This window comes from Puccinia triticina, chromosome 17A, assembly GCF_026914185.1.
Source record: "Puccinia triticina chromosome 17A, complete sequence".
NCBI lineage: Eukaryota > Fungi > Basidiomycota > Pucciniomycetes > Pucciniales > Pucciniaceae > Puccinia > Puccinia triticina.
The window spans coordinates 1321547-1340659 of record NC_070574.1 but is presented as its reverse complement, the minus strand read 5'-3'; the positions used below and the strand labels follow the sequence as shown (position 1 = coordinate 1340659).

Here is a 19113-nt window from a genome sequence, read left to right as displayed (position 1 = left end):
TTCTTGAAGGGATACACGGTCAAAATTGTTGAGAGCATTCCGACCAGAAGTACTAGAAGTGATGTCATGGCTTACAACCCCCCCCCCCCCCCCCAACACCACCTCCCTTGGCGTCATCGCTCTTTTTTCCCTTGCCTTTCCCGGTAATCTCTTTCCGCCCTTGTCCTTGGTCTTTCTCTTCTTGATCTTACCGGTCTTGTTGGATGCCTTGGCTTTTGCCTTTTCCTTTCCGGTCGTCCTCACCAACGTTGTAACAGCTGCGCTGCTTTTAGCGCAGCAAAGCGGTTAGCGCAGCGGTTTTTTGTGCCGCTGCGCTAAACGCTGCGCGCAGCGGCCAGACCGCTGCGCTAACCGCTTTTTGTTTTCCTGGGAAAAAAAAGATAATTTTAGCGCGCTAAAAAAAGCGGTCACATAGCGCTGAACCGCTGCGCTTCAGCAGTAGCGCAGCGGTTTGAAAAAGAAGAAAGGAAATGGTCTCAATCATGTTAAAAGAGGTTTAACATGCAGTTAAATTCCGCTATCCGCTAAATTAGCGGATAGCGCAGCGGATTTTCACTTCCGCTGCACTATCACTAATTGCCCTGAGTGGGTAGCGGTCAACCGCTGCGCATAGCGAGTAGCGCAGCGGTTTTTTCAACAGCTTCCGCTACGTGCCTCTGGGACGTAGCCATGTGACCGCTGCGCTGCGCTAAATGACCGCTTTTTTTAGCGCAGCGCAGCGTTTACAACATTGTCCTCACACTTCTCTTCTTTTTGGGCGCCTTGGCTTTTTTGTGCCGATCATCTTCAGAGTCCTGTTTGCTACTTCCTAGAATATCATGTATCTCACTGTCTGTCTTGTCAACGCTTCCATCTGTCTTGCTCGATTCTCCTGACTGGAATCCTTCTGCACAGAAGTCGCTGGCATTGGACGGCCCTCCGGTTTCACTTGAAACAGAATGATGTTGTTTTTTTTTTTTTTTTTTTTTGAGAATTCGGCCGTAATATGTCCAAATCGTCACTGTTGCTGGTATTGCCAATCAAATTGGACTTCTGTTTCCTCTGGTTGGGAAGGGGATTAAGCGATTTGTCAGTTTGCTTCTTTGTTGGAAGGGTTTTTAGTCTACTGCTGTGTCTTGGGGGCGGGGCTGGAGGCATGGCTAATAATTAATGAATGTAGTGTTGGTGATTTTGGGTTGGACTAGAAAAGGCCAATAATTAATTGCTATTATTTTCTGGATCTAAAGGATGAAGTGAAAACAAATATCTACCCAAAGCAAATATGATGAATTGCTCTCCTGCACCGTTTGGGAGGGAAGAGCAATTTAAATTGAATATGAATGTTGAGGTCTGTACATCCTTCAAAGAAAGGGAGGTTGGCTTTTGGCCACATAAAGGGGATTCCCTCCACTTTAAGTCGCGGTGCAGTTAGTTTAGGCCCCGCTCAAGAGAACTTAGACAGTGGCCAAAGTTCAATGGTTCACTTAGCCCGTGAGCTGAAAAAAACAGTTTCTAATATAGTACTTTTTGTTCAAGCATACCACTTCAAGGGGAACAGGACGGGGCAGACCGCGAGTTCCCATTGTGGATCAAAAATATTTTTGAATCATGGCTCATGTGTCCGCCTGAGATTCACAATTGGAGACAGAGACAACATGTAGCAACTTGCAAACTTTCATTGCAAATGATGAGCCAAAAGAAATGGGCTGTGTGGACATTAGCTTCTGAGCCAACAAAAAATTTCTGAATATTGGCTTGATCTGTCGCAATTGTAAGGATTGAATATTAAAGAAGAAAAGGAATTACGTAGTCTTGTGTCACTTGTAAGTTGTGGTCATGGGCTCATGTAATCTTATTTAATACATGATTTCTTCTACTCAACAAATGTGCAACATGAATTTAGCGCAAAAAATCAATTTGGTCGTTTTTGTTGTTTGAGTCACGGTATTGTCCTGAGTAATTCAGATTTTGCTGCGCTTTGATTCCGGCTCGGCTTGACTTTCACTCTCAGAAAGCGTTTTGGATGAACCTGAGTCCTGAATGTGCTTGTTAGGTGAATGGACTGTGCCCACGGTGGGGGCTGCTGGGCCAGAGACTGCGCCGGAGGTGGAAAGTCCTGGGCCGGAGGCGGAAGCTACTGGGCTGGAGGCAGAAGCTACTGGGCCGGAGGCTGAAGCTACTGGGCCGGAGGCAGAAGCTACTGGGCCGGAGGCAGAAGCTTTGGGCTCGGAGGTGGAAGCTGCTGGTCCGGAGGTGGAGGCGACTGGTCCAGAGGTGGCATGAGCCCCACAATGTTATTGTTTGTGGCGGGGGGGATCAATCATGTTGTGATGGTTCAAAAGCACTAGAATTTGCTTCTTTGAGACGCGCGATTGGAGGATGGTATCTTTCAAGCAAGCAACGCGGATGTTTTGCTGAAGTTCAGTATTGACTGCTTGAAATAATTCATTGCCATCAAGCAAGACGGCTGGCCCCAAATTGGTAATCACTTTATCCATCACTTCAGATTCAAGCTGAGCTAACTCAAAGATTGATCTTTCATACACATCCACAGGCTTTGAATTGGAGTGAAGAAATGCGTGGTCTGAATGGTTGAGCACTTCAAAAAGATTTGCATGTTCAATAATTTGGGTTTTGGTCGCAGCAAGTATTTCAGATTGCAAATCACAGGAGAAACTGATCAGTGCCCTGGTGCGGACGGAGTTGATGCTTTCCAGGATAGCTGGGGTGATGGGCGTACTAGGTGGCCAGTCCGTAACCACGGCTCTCTCCTGAGGAGTGAGGCTCCCAAAAACGTCAGGATTCGAGAACACATTAGCGGTCGCAACAGAGAACATTTTGGATTGCATAGTTCAACAATAATCATGGATATGAGTGGAAGTTGCCGGGGCAGGTATGTTGACTCTGGAGTCATCGCCAGAAGAGATGTTTGCGGCATGATTCATTTGATCAACGCACTCGGCTAGATTGTTCAGTCGTAATTCAATTCATGCAAGATGTTGGCACATTGGTTCAAGTGGCATGTATTCACTATCATCAGTAGAAGAGTCTGATGATTAAACAATGATGAATGGGGCAGTAAGTAAAGGGGTATGTTTTGTGTGAGTCCACAAAAGGGAAATCCGAATTACCAAGGGTAAGATCCAAGAATGGTCTGTGTATGAAACATCCTTGACCGGCGCCACGCAGAATTTCCGGGACAACCGGCAACGGGGCCCAGAAGATGGACTCAACTTCAGAGAGAGCTGGTTCAAAAATGATCGGTGGTTCATCCTGCTGGTCCAGGTTCATTTTGAGGGCCGGAGTGCTCAAGTAGTTTTTTAGTCAAACAATAAGCAGGTGAGGGGGCGGATGAAACTGGGAGAGGTACTCCAAATGCCTCAAGAGATTTGGGGTCGTAAGATAATGAGGCCGCGTTGAGGAGCAGATGGTGGGTACAGTTTAAGCAGTTAAGGCGGCAGGTCTCTCCTATTTCTATGATGTATTTCTGCTTCAACATTAGGAAGACTTGCCGAAAAATTGATAATCAACCGATGACAGACAACGATAACTTGACAATGGGAGTGGGGCCAGAACTGGCCAAGGTGAATCTCTGATTGAGGCTAGCATATGTATTACAAGGATATTTTTATGTACACCCTTGACCCACCTACCCACGGGCCACCACCGGGGTGGGTTTGAGTGTTGACAACGCCTTGTGGAAAGATAATAGGACTGAAGAAAAATATGTACACCATAAACACTTTGCTATATAGATTGATCATTGAGCACTAGGTAAGTAACACAGGTGAAAAGACAAGCCTGGCCATGAGGGGGGGAGGGTTTCCAGGCAGAAAAAAGACATTCCAGTATCCAAAAGCTCCGCAGACCAATGAGAAGATTCTGGAAGAAACGGTCATGCATCAAGAAGTGGAAGACAAGGGCCTACTTTAGTCAGATCTCCTTTGGTGTTTGCCTGTGGGCCTGAGTCTCTTATGTGACAACAGGACACAAAGAAAAAGGGGGACACCGGTTGAATTTCTGGGGATAAAGAAATACAAGCAGTGAGGAGAAGAGAAATAGAAGAGAGAAACTGAGAAGAGAGAAACTAGATCTTTTGAATTTGATTTAATATGGGCCAAGCTCTACTTAGAAAAGTAGGCTGCCAACTGTGCTAGAGATGCAACATTCTCCACTCACACCAAGGAAACGGTGGTGGGATTCAGAAGTAGGATGACTACTCTGCTCTGGTTTTAAAGGTCATAACAAGGAGATAACCTATAGATCTTTTGAAGCAGAAGAGAGAAACAGAAGCAGGGAGAGAGCAGTCAAGAGCAACAGAGTTTCCTCTGAGATAAACAAGGTCAGTAGAAGAGGGTACTTACTGTCAATATCCTGTAGTGATACTGGGAGTGAAGTGGCCTCTGGTTAGTGATCCTGGGTGTCTCTGGGGTATGGTTCTGGTGTGCTGAAGTCTGTAGATCCTCCTCAGGCAGTGGGGGATCCTGACTTCGAAAATTTTCAGAGTTTGCTTACATAATTACATATGTACAAGTGGTTGGCGCGCTTGGTAGCGCTGCCACGTCACAACTGCGCATGCGCGCCATAACTCAAGAACTCAGGGAAGGAGTAGAGTTACAAAGAAGTGGTAAGTTGTAACTAGGTTTAAAATTGCTTGGGGAAACAGAATATGAAGTCAAAACAAAGTTAACTCTTAAGATGAAAAAGATATTAATTAATTCATATGTAAAAAGGTAGAAAAGGCAGCTTTTAGGTCAGCTGTGTTGACTCTAAGGCTGACATTGCCGCTGTAGTAGATATCCCCGTAAGCTGGGCCCTGGGAGTGCTTTCTGGAGCCCGGGTTGCTGGAGGTGTCACTCATACCAGAGGCACCAGCTTGGCCACCAGGCGGGGTCAGACCACGTCGAAGGCGTCTCAGAATAGAGTTCATGTTGCCGCTGGGCAGGGAGGAGGGAGCAGAAAACGTGCGAGCGGCTATGGATTGAATACTGGAGCGTGGGTTGCTAAAGGTTTCACCCAGGACAGGTTCACCAGGGAAGCTCCCAGGACAGGTTCACCAGGGAAGCTCCCAGGCAGTGTTGGACCACATGGAAGGCGGTGGAGAAGTGACTCAATGTCCCCGTTTGGCAGAGATGAAGCAGGGGAAGACAACTTCAATGGCGCGGTTGGGACACCTGAAGCAAGTGTAGAGATAAGAATTGATGGTCTTCCCAGGCTGTACAATAGCGGACTTCTTACCCTTGGGGCTCATTTGATTTTCCGGTGGCCCACGCCAATGGGTATAGCCAAAGCTTCCAAGGGTTGGTTGGGTGTGTGAATGGTGGGGCCCAGCAACAGGAGGTGTGTTTTCCGTTATGGAGGAAGGGCCGTTTTGCCTTGTACGATCATGGGGGAGAGAAGCTGTAGGCACTGGGGCCAAGATGGATGGAATGGAGGTGATCAACAAAACTGCCAATTGCTGTGTACTCGGAGATCTCACTTACTTTGCGGTGGGGCAGTTGGATTGTCAGGTTGCTGAACAACTGGTGCATTTCACTGCACATTCAAAAGCACAGGGTCTCCTGTCTTGGTGAGGATTCCCATTTTCTTCAGCAACAGGACCATGAGTTGGATGTGAGCCAGTGCGCTGTCAATTTGCTGAAATTCCGGTCTTTGGCTCAGGCAGTCTAGTATTGCGGACCAGAAGGGGGCATCTTCTAAAAAGATCCTGGTTCCTAAATCTTCGACGACTTCCTTGACTAATGCGATTTGCTTTAAACAAAGGCTGGTCAGTTTGGCCTGATACATGGCTGATATTGAGGCCCGGGCGTCATCAGAGAAATTTCCAGATCTTGCCGTAGCCAAAGCTGAACCTACTCGGCCATGTAATTCTTCAATAAGCATTACTTGGCTTCCCGCCAATTCCGAGTACCATTGGTCTCCTCCGTCATTTCGGAGGGCTCTGGTTGAGCTAGTCGCCAAGGGGGCCGAGCAAGTCGCCAAGAAAGGGGCCGAGAGAGTTGCTAAGACAGGAGACGAGCTAGTTGCCAAGCCAGTGGCCAGGCTATTCGCCAAGCTAGCCGCCGTGCCTGCGGCCGAGCTAGTCGCCAAGCCTGCGGCCGTCCCAGGCTGATCATCCGATGTCGTAATCCTGATGCAATCTTTGAGTTCCATCAATCAATCAAAAAATTGGTTGAGTTCACCTGGGACATGAGGCAAAGAAAGGATTTGTGAGCAGGGATCCACCAAATATTTGCCCAATACAAATGTTGAAAAACTGACCGCAAAATTCAGCATTTCTTGAGTGCAGCAACCAAAGCCTGTTTTGGAGGGGTCGTCGCCAAATACTAGCAGCTGAATCGCAAAAACTCAATTTGAGCTTCTTTTGTTCTGGGATGTAACTAAGAGGCTAATAAAAATACTTACCAAGTATGGTATGACTTTGTTCCAAATTTTCGACTCAATTGGCAATACGGGGTAGTTCAAAAATTCCACAACCACGTATGAGCACCTTGGTCTGTTCCAGGGTTTCAAATTGATCGACAACACTCGGCAGTCCATAAATGCCACAACTGCGTATGAGGGTATCAACACGTGCCTCAAGGTCATGCAAGCGCTGCTCAATTGGGTTGTGCCCATCTGCAGTAAATAGGCAAATCAGATCACAATGAACTGAGTTCAATGAAATCAACCAAAATCGCATCTCACAATGCTCAAAATCAGACGTGTGGGCCTGTGGACTGGATCCGGAACAGGGATCGGATGTTGGGGTACTTCCGTTGGTGGGTTCGGAGTCAGAACTCATTTGGCAGTATAAAATGCTTCAGCTGGGAATGGTAGGACAGATGGAAATGGGACAAATCAATTGGAGGCTGGGGTAATGAACCGGTTGTAGGCGTGCAGTAGGAAAAAAAAAACCAAGCGGATGCAATTTTATAGACGGTAGCAAGAAGAAAGGGTAGTCAGAAAGAATCCTACTTAAGCAAAATCTGCCTGAGTAATATTCTTGGGGTCTGGTGAGCTTCTTCCACTTAGCTAAGTTGCAATGTTTAAGGGGGGGCCGCCAGGGGCTTGCTTCGAACTTGCAAAGGAATAAAAAATGATTCCCACCATCAACTTCCTTTGTGACTTGACTTGCAAAGGAGGGATATCATTTTGCCCACGTTCACCCACCAGCTTCTGTTGTGCCAATGGTTTGGGCTTGAATTGCAAAGGAGGAATCATCATTTTTGCCATAGCAGCTCTAATGCTATTCCTATTCACTTGCTTTTGGGGTGCCCATATTGAATTATAAGTGTCAAAGTCCGGTCGTTCTTTTGGGCCAGGTAGTCCGTTTTCAAGACTGGACTAATTTAGTACCAACCTCATGCTATGATCCAGCCGCCTACATAAGGTTTATGAGAGGCTGGATTGAAATTATCAAGCAACCAAAAAATAGTGCGGACACACCCGCATGCTATTCATCTTGAGATGTTACGTCCATCCAATCGCTTGACAAAAGAAGGATGATATCAATCAGGTTCCTTCGTTCTTATGCAGATTGGATCAATTGGCCTTATTAATGTGCCTTCATGGCACAAACCACTTCCTTTATATACACCTTCCACCCGCTGACAGCAACAGAGATCACTCACCTTTCGGCGGACATTGAATTACCTGAGGTCTCCTATTATTCGAACCCGGGCCAAATTCACTTGGCTTGTCTGAAATTACTGCCCAACCGGTTTGCTTTTTGGCCTTTTGTTACATATTGTCAGCCACAGAGTACGTGTCACAGTAACTTACACGTACCAAGTACCTGCAATTGTTCACATTACATATAGTACATTCCTTTTACACCTTTATTACATATGTATATCATTTGATACAAGCTTAAGAATGTACTCCTGTTATACATTACATTACAGATAACCATAGTTAAATACAGTTACCATAATGTACTGTTGTTATGAGAGTTAAGTTACGTGCAACAGCAAGATTACAATACATTGTAATATTACTGTACACGTGAAATACCCCAAGACAGGTATCACTCATTTATCCCCTGTTACGCCTCAGTCCCCATTTACATAATATATTGGTTATGATATAATTACATAAACAATACATGATGTAATCCAATTCAAAGAGCACTGAATGGAATCAATGATTGGTTATGATCAGCTAGTGTGCACTGCTACTGATCCAGGATCAGTACTGATAATTACACTGCCCTGATCATTTCCAATGTTGATCCTCACGAGGATCTGCTTCCCTTGAGCGCTTCCAGCTCCCCCCTGGTCCTGAAGCGCCTCCAAGCGCCTCATATTACTTCCTGCTCTTTTCCCCTCTATATAAACACAACCCTCAGGACTGTTTATCCCTCAGAATATTATTACAGCAAAGTTTAACCCATACTATAGTTAAACAGTGCTTTCATTCTCACCCATCATTCAATTCAGGAATACTCTCAACTCTTGATTACCCTTACCTTTCTGTAGGTAAAACCACGAACCCAAGTTGAGTTATTCCTTGGATGCCTATTAACACTCTGTGTTGATCTGGATGCGCCTTAATTGAGCAAGCCTCTCAGTCAAGATTACTGATAGAGTGAAACCTTTTACAGGTCTTACCACGAACCCATTGGCCCATCCTTGGCATCTTACACCATCATCTTGATAGTAACAACCCTCTCAGACACAGTTAGTTACATACAGGCTGACACATATCCCCTCCACCCCAAGAGATTAGCTCGCTTATCACCACTCGTTTTGCCTGGACAGTCACTTATCTGTGATACTTAGAGTTCCGCTGACAGCAACAGAGATCACTCACCTTTTGGCGGACATTGAATTACCTGAGGTCTCCTATTATTCAAACCCGGGCCGAATTCACTTGGCTTGTCTGAAATTACTGCCCAACCGGTTTGCTTTGTGGCCTTTTGTTACATATCCCCTCCATTCCAAGAGATTAGCTTGCTTATCACAACTCGTTTTGCCTGGACAGTCACTTATCTGTGATACTTAGAGTTGAATCTCTCCGCTGCGTGCATTTTTTCCGCTGCTTCCTAACACTATATATATAGGCGGCGAGTTCCCCATTCTTGGATAGGGACCCAATTGGATTGATTGACTTATATGTGATTTGATTCTTCTTAGCTTCAATAGTTCAACTCGGATTTATAACACCAGCTTTCACACATTTGAGATACATACATAGGCAAGTCTCCCATTATTACACAGCCCAGAATGAAATTGATTGACTTATTTACGCTTGCTTCTAATTTTTCTTAGGTTTGATACTTCAACTTGGATTCAGAACCGGCTTTCGTACGCAGCCCGAGGTTTTGAGAAACTTAAACATATAGGCAAGTCTCCTGTTCTTGGATAGGCGGGCAGATTGTGCCGACTTATACCTGGTTTTTATCATCTCCATTTGCGGCCAGATTTCCCATGCCAACAATGCCCAACTCTCAGCGCGCGGTCATCTGGAAAGGCCTTTTGGGGGGGCATTGCTGGCCGTTGCAAGCACAGCACCATGGAAAGCGACCAAAGGACAAGCCAAAGATCCCCGAAGATCAACCCATGTCAGTTGCCTTGAAGACGCCTCCGCCAACTATGCCGGATCAACAGGACTCGCCGGATCTCACGGACGCACTAGAACACAATGAGTCCCTCGCAGATCAGGAGTCAAATGATTCCAAAGGGTTTGACCTCATTGCGACTCTTCCAGAGAAATTTCATTTTCTCTTGGTGCGCGAGGTTGATTTTGAAAAGCGTCAATGTACCAAGAAGATTCTTACCAAAGTCATCACTCACTTTCACCTGTCCTGGAAACCTTCTGGGGGGGCTCGTAATTACGTTTCTAAACGCTTTCTCGTCGGTCAGTTCCTAGAAAAGGTCAAGCCGCACTTTGACGCATACCTGGACGAGCTCAAAGAAACGGAAGCCTTGGTGACTAGCAAGGCTCAAAAATCTGAAAGTAATGTCAATGGCAAGGGCGACACAATCAATCTCTCTGGGATTAATCCCAACAACCCCAGCATCACCGTTGAAATAATACTTGACATCATTGCCGAACTCAAGCCTAAGGTCAAACTCCCAGAGACCATGTCAAAACATTCCGCAATTGTTGCTTATCACCAACACGTCATGGCCCCTCCTGTTGGAGGTTATCCCCCTCCATTCACTTGCCCACCCTACGTTGTGCCAGCCCCTTATCACAGATATCTCACCCGCGATGAGCTTTGATACGCGCTTCAATTTTTCTGCCCGCACATCTTTTTACCAGGATCTCAGCCAAAAGCCGTCCTGTTAAGTGTCTATGAACAATTTGTGCAAGATCTTGTCCCTCATACCGCAGCCTTTGAGGGCGTCCATTACTACATTTGCGTGTCTGAGGAGCTAGGCAAAACGCAAGAAAAGGATGAAGTTGAAGTCGAGATGGCTGGAGAAATTGCTGAGGGCCCTTAATTCTAGGCAGGCATTCGGAGTCTCTTTAAATCCTCTCAATACATTGCTGTTGCATTGAGTCAGATGCCGGCTGTTTGGTTGACTATACTTTGGAAATCTTAGTTCCCACAGTTTTCCTTTCTTTATCGGTCTTCAACTTAAGTCCCTCCTGGTATTTGTTATAACCAAAATTGTTCACCTCCGGCTTGTATTTTTTAAATAAAGTTATTCACGCCTTGAAGACAAGGAACATGCTTGCCGCTTCCATTTTCTGTTTGAGGTCATTCCAAGCCTGCTCTGAAATTCTTATAACTAAATTTTTCACTGGGGGTCTTATTGAGAGATGAACACACGCTATGAGCGCTGTGTACATAGCAATCCAGAATTATTTACTTTCTTGAGGTATGTATTTACTTAAATACATGTATGTATACATACATACCTGCATGCTGGTGGTGAATGGTGATTCAGACCAACCAGATATACAACCTTTTTTTAGTAGGCAAGCACCTTAATGAACCATGCCAAAGCAAGTGGAGGTCAAGCCCCAAACCGTCTGCACTTGTATAACAAACTTATGTGGAACCCGGAAGTTTTTTGACGAACGGCAGAGCATTTGGCTCCCGGGCCAACGAGTTGAACCTCAAACAGCAAGACGTCATCAAGTAGCCGACCAGGAGGCTGGCCATTTCCCTCCAACTCTTTTGAATGGACTTCTGGCTCCGCACAGTCAGGCATCAGGTTCCACTTTGGCCATTATCAATAATAGTACGTGTCATATGTTATTCTATCCTAGTGAATGACATTTCTTTTTCCGTTTCCGTTCCGTCTCCCCCATACACGTTATACCAGCCAATTAATCTTTGCTTCTTTCTCCCCACAGGTGCCCCAGCCGTTGGAGAGAAAAGCCATAGTCTGCGTGAGATTACCTTGGCAATTTATTTGTCTGTCTGATCGTGATTCCTCTTATCCTTACATTTGTCTTTCTCTTTCTCTCAGAAGTTCTTCCAGCTGATCCCAAGGAAACCAATACCCACACACCGCTTTAATCCGTGTTAGAAGCTTTGTCAAACTCTTTAGAAGCAACTTGCTTGATGCCATCGGACGAAGAGAATGCTACTCGCTTAAGATCACCGGGTGAGCAGAACCACAAGGACCACGAGGAGCGTGTACCAGTCAACCATACCGAGAAGGAAGCAGAGAAATTTGCACCAGAGTGTGCCACTAGTTAGTCCCACTTCTAGTTTTGATATGCCTCACGTGGTTTCCCCCTATATCTCAATGAACTAACTTTCCTGAATTCCAGCACATTTTACAATGTCTAAATTCCATGCAACGCCTCCGGTTTTCACTTACTCCATCCTGATCACGGCTATATTGACTATTCTGCAGCTGTCGGCCAACGCCACAAGTGGATGGTTGTTGCAAAGGCAACACAACTTGATCGAGCTCATGCATTGCAAAGGCCTGACCACCGGATTGTTGTTATGTAAAACCTTGGATCCAACAACAACCAGTCCCTTGGCTAAATTCCCAAAAAACATTCATAGTGTGATCAAATGGCTTGGTATTGATCCCTCCATCATTTGGTTCAACTGCTGCTCAAAGTTCTTTACTACCTATCCATTGGACCAAGCCCCAAATCGCTGCCGCCATGAAGAGGATGCCCTAGAAGACTCAGACAACCCTGATGGCGAAGCAATCAATTGTACACTTACGTCCGACACCCAGCGAAATATATGTGGAAAGCCCTTTTTCCGCATGCGAGATGGTAAAAAGGTTCCCAACCGGCTTTTTGGGTTGCAGTTACTGTTGGAATGGCTTGCACGGTTTTTCTCCCGCCAGGGCATAGAGGACCAATTGGACCTTTCCATCCCACCCAAAAATCCCAGCTCAATTTTCTGCAACATTCAAGGATTGCAAATTTGGAAAGAATTCCTAGGACCTGACGGAGCGCCTTTTACAGCTCGATCTGGAAACCTCGTTTTTGGACTGTTTCTTGATGGGATCAACCCCTTTGGCAACAAGAAAGCTGGTAAATACGCCTCAATTACCTTTGTGGTCCTTGTCTGCCTCAGCCTTCCATTTTCCATCCGATTCTTGCCCAAAAACATTTACCTGGTTGGTATAGCTCCAGGACCTACAGAACCCAGTCTCACCCAAACCAACTGGATCCTCAATCCTCTTGTCCAGCAACTGCAGGAGCTTTGGACGCCTGGTGTTTATCTCTCTAGTACGGCCCGCCATCCAAAAGGACGTCGTATATTTGCCGCGCTGATTCCGGTGTTTGCAGATCTCCCTGCCATGCAACGTGCCATTGGTTTTGCTGGCCATTCCGCAAACCTCAATATGTGCTCTTTCTGCTACATCAGCAAAGACGAAATTGAGACTCTTGACATGTCTACCTGGGTTCCAAGATTATCTGAAACCTTTATCCGATGGGCCCACGCCTCACGTGATGCAGCATCCCTTGCAGACCAAAGAAACATATTTGAGGAGCAAGGGATCTGATACTCAGTGCTCACTGAACTCTCCTCTTGGAAACTGGTTGAATTTCATTGTCTTGACGCAATGCATAACCTTTTGCTTGGGCTACTAAAATGGCACTGTATGCGTTTTTGGGAGATGAGTTCTAAAACAACAAACCCGGAAGACAATTATGACCGTCCTATCACAAGGAAAGAATTGTCACAGCTATCAAAAGAAGAGCTCAAGAGGCAGAAGAAACAGCCCATTCCAACACAACCAGACAAACCTGAAGATCAATCACCCGCAAATCCTCAGGGTGTCCCTTTTATCAACCAACTTTACGGTTCACAAACCTCTCCTGACAACTACTATTTCAATGTTCCTTCTGGTTGGGATGGTATCTGGAAAGAACCCAAGGATGAATGCGTTTTTGATTCAAACATGCTAGATCAGATCAACAACATCTTTCCTCAAATCAACATTCCCTCTTGGATCAACGGTTACGTCCCTGTTTTGGCAAAAGCTTCTTATGGAAAACTCAAAGCCGATGAGTGGCGTAACCTCTTCCTTATCCAACTACCGCTTGTTTTGGTGAAGATTTGACACAGCAAAAATTGCATTCACGTCTCATTGTTACAGAATTTTGCACATTTGGTCTCTGCTGTCAACACTGCCTTGAGACGTTCAATGACTAAGCAGCGTATTGAATCATACAATCACCACATTCACAAATACCTTACAAGTGCACTCATTATTTTCCCCAATCGTCCACTCGCGCCCAACCACCATCTATCAATGCATTTAGGAGAATGTCTGGCTAAATTTGGAACTGTTCGTGCTTGGTGGTCATTTCCTATGGAAAGACTAATGGGGCAAATTCTACTTTCAAGTCATAACAATCATATTGGTAATTATGACATTGACATTCTTGTTGCAATCAATCTAATCCTTTTCACTGATTTTTTATTTTTTTTTTCTCTCTTGCTTAGGCGAACTAGAAATCACATTCCTCCGTCATTTCTGTTGCGCAGGGAGCTTACGTGCATTATTAGACTCTCCCAAGGCTTTTCCTGAAATCTTGCGGCCTCATATTCCCAAACTGAAAGAACTCTATGAACCCTCCTCAACAGCCCCTTGAAAAACTCAGAATGTTGCCCTTACAGACCTCCTTACTACCGCTGAAGCGCAAAAGCTTACCGATTTGCTTAACACAAGAGAGGGGCATGGACGCTGGGCATTGCCTAGTGTATGGAGTGAATTGAGTGGTCGAGACAAAGAAAGCACCACTCCGTTGTCATCTCACTGCCATATTTGCACCGTCACTTCCTCCACGCCAATGTCACCTTTTCTACGTGGGCTGCTAACCGTAAGAATAGTGTAGTGTTACTGAAGCCGGAGTTACCAAGTCAACTACGCTTTGCGCAGATTTAATTGATCTTTACCCATCAACAAACAACTCCAGATAAGGAAAACTTCACCAAAACCTGGCTCATGGTCAAACCGTTCCCACCTCTCCCTCAATCTCAACATAATCCTTTTGACCAACTGAAAGAATTTGAACTGCAAGCTACTGTGTGATTACCGGTTAATGATGAAGACAAAGATTATCTAATCAATGTTCAAGATGTGGTTTCTAATTGCGCATGGATTGAATATAACCCTGGCGAGCTCTACCTTAATCTGAACACTCCCACCATTGCAATGGTTTCCCTTGATCGTGACTGACTCAATCAAATTTGTTCAGCGAGATGCAAAGGAACTTCAATTTTATTTAATTATCTAAACAACGCAGTTCTCCAGCAGGAGCTCTTTGTTGATCTAGTCTACTTTCCTACTTGAAATTATGAAAAATTGAATCCACTCTTTTTTGATTTTGGATCATGCTTCCGATCATTTAATAACTGATCCTACATTGCTGATCCAAATGCTGAGGTAAAAAAAGATTGAGGAAGAGAGGAAGTGGGGCACTCATTCATATTCCGTGCGTAATTTGAATGCAAGACACAAACACACTGCAGCAAGCTATCAAAGCAGGTAGCACAATATCCGTAGTCTTAATTCAATTTATGGCACCCAAAAGTACAAGCTTTTGGGACATCCATTTGCAAAACACAGTGAAATTCAGGTCAATCAAGACCTCAAGGAGGTGATAAGGAGGCAATACTAGAGGCTACTCCACACAAGCACAGGTGTACAACTTATCATCAAATGGAAATCTCTAAAACAATTCTAAAATTTGAGAAGGAGAGTTCAACAACTAGTTGGTCCAGTTCATCTTGATGGGCTTGCCATAACCATGGTCTTCTTGAAGCTTTTCAATGAGTTGCGCTTGCTGGGTGGGCAACAACAACGCTGGGTCGCTACGCTAAACATAGCGGTTAGCGTAGCGTGACGCAGCGCAAATGCGCTATTTTTTAGCGTAGCGTTAGGGCAATTGCACGCATATGCGCTAACGCTACGCGCACGCGATGCGCAGCTATTTTAGCTGATAGCGTAGCGTTAGCGCAGATGCGTGCAATTGCGCTAACGCTACGCATGCAGGGCGCAAAAGAGCGCGCGCTACAGCGCCTTTAGCGGGAAAAAAGGGCTTTTTTCCGCTAAAAGCGCTGTAGCGCAGCGCAGCGTAGCGTAGCGACTGTAGTGGCGCGCTAACGCTAACAAAGAGTTGGCGCGCTGTTAGCGCCACTGAAAATTAGCGCAGCGTAGCGGCGCTAACAGCGCGCTAACGCTATGCAAAATAGATGGGCGCTTTTTGCCGCTACGCTAACGCGTAGCACTGAAATAGCGTAGCGTAGCGTAGCGACCCAGTGTTGGCAACAACCTTGGTATCAACTGGTAAATATGAGAGTTCTCATTTCCCCTTTGAGTTCGGCTTCCGTGAATGGTTGATCAACCCCTGACAGATTACATGCACAAAAACAAATGGTCAGTTAGTCCAGCTGCCTGTGTTTGAAAGGCAATAAAAATCATCTGCTGCACTTTCGAATGGGCTGGTCACAACGACAGGAGTATTCTAATCCTCGTGAGTCCCGCTGGCTGCTTTTTTGGCCTCTCCAACTGAGCTGACAAGGAGTTCTTGATCCAAAGGACCTGTCAATGGACCATGTACTATTTTGCCTGGATGTAATGTATAACGCAGATGTAAGGTTGTTGCCATATGTGAACCAAACAAAACTTTCAACCCCGTTGACTTACCGTCCTTGTTTACCAAAATCCACGTTTGGGGTTCCCCATCATCCATACGCATGCCCGCTGGCCCCTCGGATTTTGAGATATGGTACAGTTCCTTGAGAATCTCAGCAGGAATAGAACGCCTGAGGGCTTCGTAATCAAACGTCGCTGCATGACCCACAAGCGCAAATGGAACTAAATCTCCATGACAAGAATCATCTTTGTGTGGTTTAGTAGCAGTAGTATCTTTCTCATTACTAGGACTAAATTCTGACAGGTTTGAAATGCGCATGGTGATTTTGATTTGTGTCGGAAGAAAAGAAGGGGTTTGTTTGACTGTGACAGGAAACAGTTGTGGCGCAAAACCTAGAGCTACTATGTCGGTGGTGATTGAGATGAAGGTTGGGAAGGGAATGTTGGATTTGGAATACCTTGTCTCTTAAATAGGAGATGCCGGCAGGGTTTTTGTCGGTGGGGCAGTCAACATCCCAAGTCCCTTGGTGCAAAACATTCCAAGTCCTAATTCTACTACTAGTGACCATGAGCATCACCCAGCGGCCTTTCCTTTGGATGAAAACTAAAGGAATGCTTAGTATTCATTGTGTCATGACAAGAATCAATGATTGCAACTGCCGGTTCTCTCCTTCAAATAAATATGTAGTAGTATTTGCCAGCACCTTTGATATGCAGTCGACTTAGATTTTTCTCAGCTTGATCTAAACATTGTACACACTGTCCGTTGTGAACACTCATACCCCTACAGCGCAGCCACTCTAGGGCGGAGCAGGACAACTCATTTAGAAATCTGCGTACAAGCTTACAGACTCTCTTGCAACAAATCTCCTTTTTTTCCACATATGCAAATGGGGCATGGCCATAAAACTGAAAGAAGTAGCCTTTTTGGAAGTACCATTTGCCTAGCCAGTCTCACCAATCTTGTCTTTTTGATTCATAATGGAGAATCACATTGAATAACATTGACTAAGAATACTTACAAGCATAGTGCACTACTTGCGAAAATAGATGAGTCATGACTTGCACGCAGAAGCTTCAAGTGGTTCTTGTGAGACGTTTTTCATATTGAATCCGTCCATCGGTACTACTTTGTGTTTTGTTGAACCAAATCCATTGATACTGCTTTGTGTTTCCTTGTGCCATATATTATCAAAATTTGCGGCGGGCATTGATGGATTGCTCTCAATCTTTGGAATTCAACCCTTACGCAAAAGGTGTGACAAAGTCGGAAATCAGACAAAAATTGAAGCTGCTAGGAATTGCAAAAGGTACATCAAATCTTTCTATCAAGTTGCTGAAACAATTAATTGCACCATACTGCTCATTTTCAGGTCAGTTTAATCTTACTCTATCCATCAGCCATCAGTGATTCTTTTTGGAAAATACTAACTACCTATGCGTTTTGATAGACCATAGCCAAATCCGCCAAAGCCCTTCTGCTGTTTCTGCTCGATAAAACTCCCTACCAAACAAAATGAATCAAACGGCGCGGGGAAGTAGTGAGTTGACCTCCTTGCACAATGATGTCAGTGATGGCACGGCTTTGCTAGCACCTGCAGACGCAGGATCAATCTCGCCGGCACCGGCAGACGCGGGATCGATCTTGCCGGCACCGGCAGAAGCAGGATCAATCAAGCTGAAATTATATAACAAGAGAAAACCCGGTCAATATACTCCTATCGACGCTCCTGCTTCCAAAGTGAGAAAATTGAAGGGTAAACTTCAAGAGACTTCCGGCCAAGGTGCTTATACCGACATTCCTGCTACCAAAGTGAGAAAATTGAAAAGGAAAAACGACGAGACTCGGGCACCAAAAAACTCTTTGACCAAATCAAAAAAATCAAGGGAAAAACAGCGAAGTCAGCAAGACGCAAATGATGACTCTGCCCCAGGCCCAAGCGAGCCCGGTACGACCCATATTTGTATCCGTAAAACATCTCCGATTCACGGTATGCCTTTCTCTTCAATCTACTCATGCTCTGTGATGCAATTGGCTGCTGACTTCTTTTTCCCTATGTATGTAGAGGATGCAGGGGCCAGATGTAAGCGCCAAAAGACCACCGCACACGTTGAGAAAGAGAAAAACGAAGATGATCCGAGAATCCTGGAGACAAAGTCACACAGACCCCTTGAACTATGGCACAGCAAACATACTTGATCTCGCCGATCAGAACGGAACCCGGGTCACCAGTTGAACAACCTTTGATGATGTTTGAAAGTGAGAATTGGATCAAGGACAGTCCCACCATTGCAACTGGTGAGTTCAATTTCAGTTGTATTTGCGCATTTCTTGATAAAACAATACTAAAATCTTTACAATGTATACCCAAATGAAGCAGATTGGAAAGCGGTTAAAAACAATGGTATCCAACAAAACGATCCGGGAGCTTGTAAAAATCAAAACCACGGAAATATGCCAAGAAACAAAAACGATAAAGCAAACCTTGTAGGATTAATGGTGTCTGGGATCTTTGTTTCCTCTGAGATGTACAGCTTGATGATGGAGTTACAAGAAGGATGGATACAGCATTGGCTCATGGAAAAATCGAATAACCCCTTGACCGCCGATTTGGATATCTTTACTTACTCCAAAGGTATAGTTTAATATGAACCTGATCACCTTGTAGAATAATCAGTTAACTTTCTTTTTGTTCTGCTTCTTTTTAGGCTCAACTGTAGAAGCGCTTCCGTTGAGTGAAGAAGAACAGACATTTTTTTTGCAGCCTAATGTAACTCACGTGATCGCTACAAATAAGAGAAGCGCAAATTCAGATCAAAGTGGGGAGGTTGTATTTAGTGACAATGCACCAGAAGCGTTTGTTCAACATCTTATTGCCACCGGCCTCATTATACCCAAAGTAGCAGAAACAAAAGTGAATGAATGCGGAGAAGGAAGTGAAAATGTCAAATGATTTTTGGGTTTCTTTCATGTTTGTTATATAGATGTAATTAATTTATAGGTATCAAATTAGTGGCCATGCCTGATAACATTTGAAATATATACACCTTAAAAGAGACAAATACAATTCAACTTTGAGTTGACAATGTGGATAGCTATAAATGAGAAATA

At 44.9% G+C, this 19113-nt stretch overlaps 3 protein-coding genes across 3 annotated transcripts; 2 read left to right on the top strand and 1 right to left on the bottom strand.

The window, feature by feature from the left end:
- Positions 1 to 5511: 5511 nt before the first annotated feature.
- PtA15_17A113 (uncharacterized protein) lies at positions 5512 to 6132 on the bottom strand (the record flags this gene model as incomplete). Its single annotated transcript, XM_053164195.1, has 1 exon — positions 5512 to 6132. The coding sequence occupies one exon, from the start codon at positions 6130 to 6132 to the stop codon at positions 5512 to 5514; it is 621 nt and encodes a 206-aa protein (XP_053028186.1).
- A 3266-nt stretch (positions 6133 to 9398) lies between these two features.
- On the top strand, positions 9399 to 10187 carry PtA15_17A112 (uncharacterized protein; the record flags this gene model as incomplete). Its single annotated transcript, XM_053164194.1, has 1 exon — positions 9399 to 10187. One exon carries the CDS (start codon positions 9399 to 9401, stop codon positions 10185 to 10187), a length of 789 nt encoding a protein of 262 aa, XP_053028185.1.
- A 7330-nt stretch (positions 10188 to 17517) lies between these two features.
- On the top strand, positions 17518 to 18201 carry PtA15_17A111 (uncharacterized protein; the record flags this gene model as incomplete). The annotated part of the gene is made up of 3 exons (XM_053164193.1): positions 17518 to 17814; positions 17899 to 17992; positions 18068 to 18201. 3 exons carry the CDS (start codon positions 17518 to 17520, stop codon positions 18199 to 18201), a joined length of 525 nt encoding a protein of 174 aa, XP_053028184.1.
- Positions 18202 to 19113: the final 912 nt, after the last annotated feature.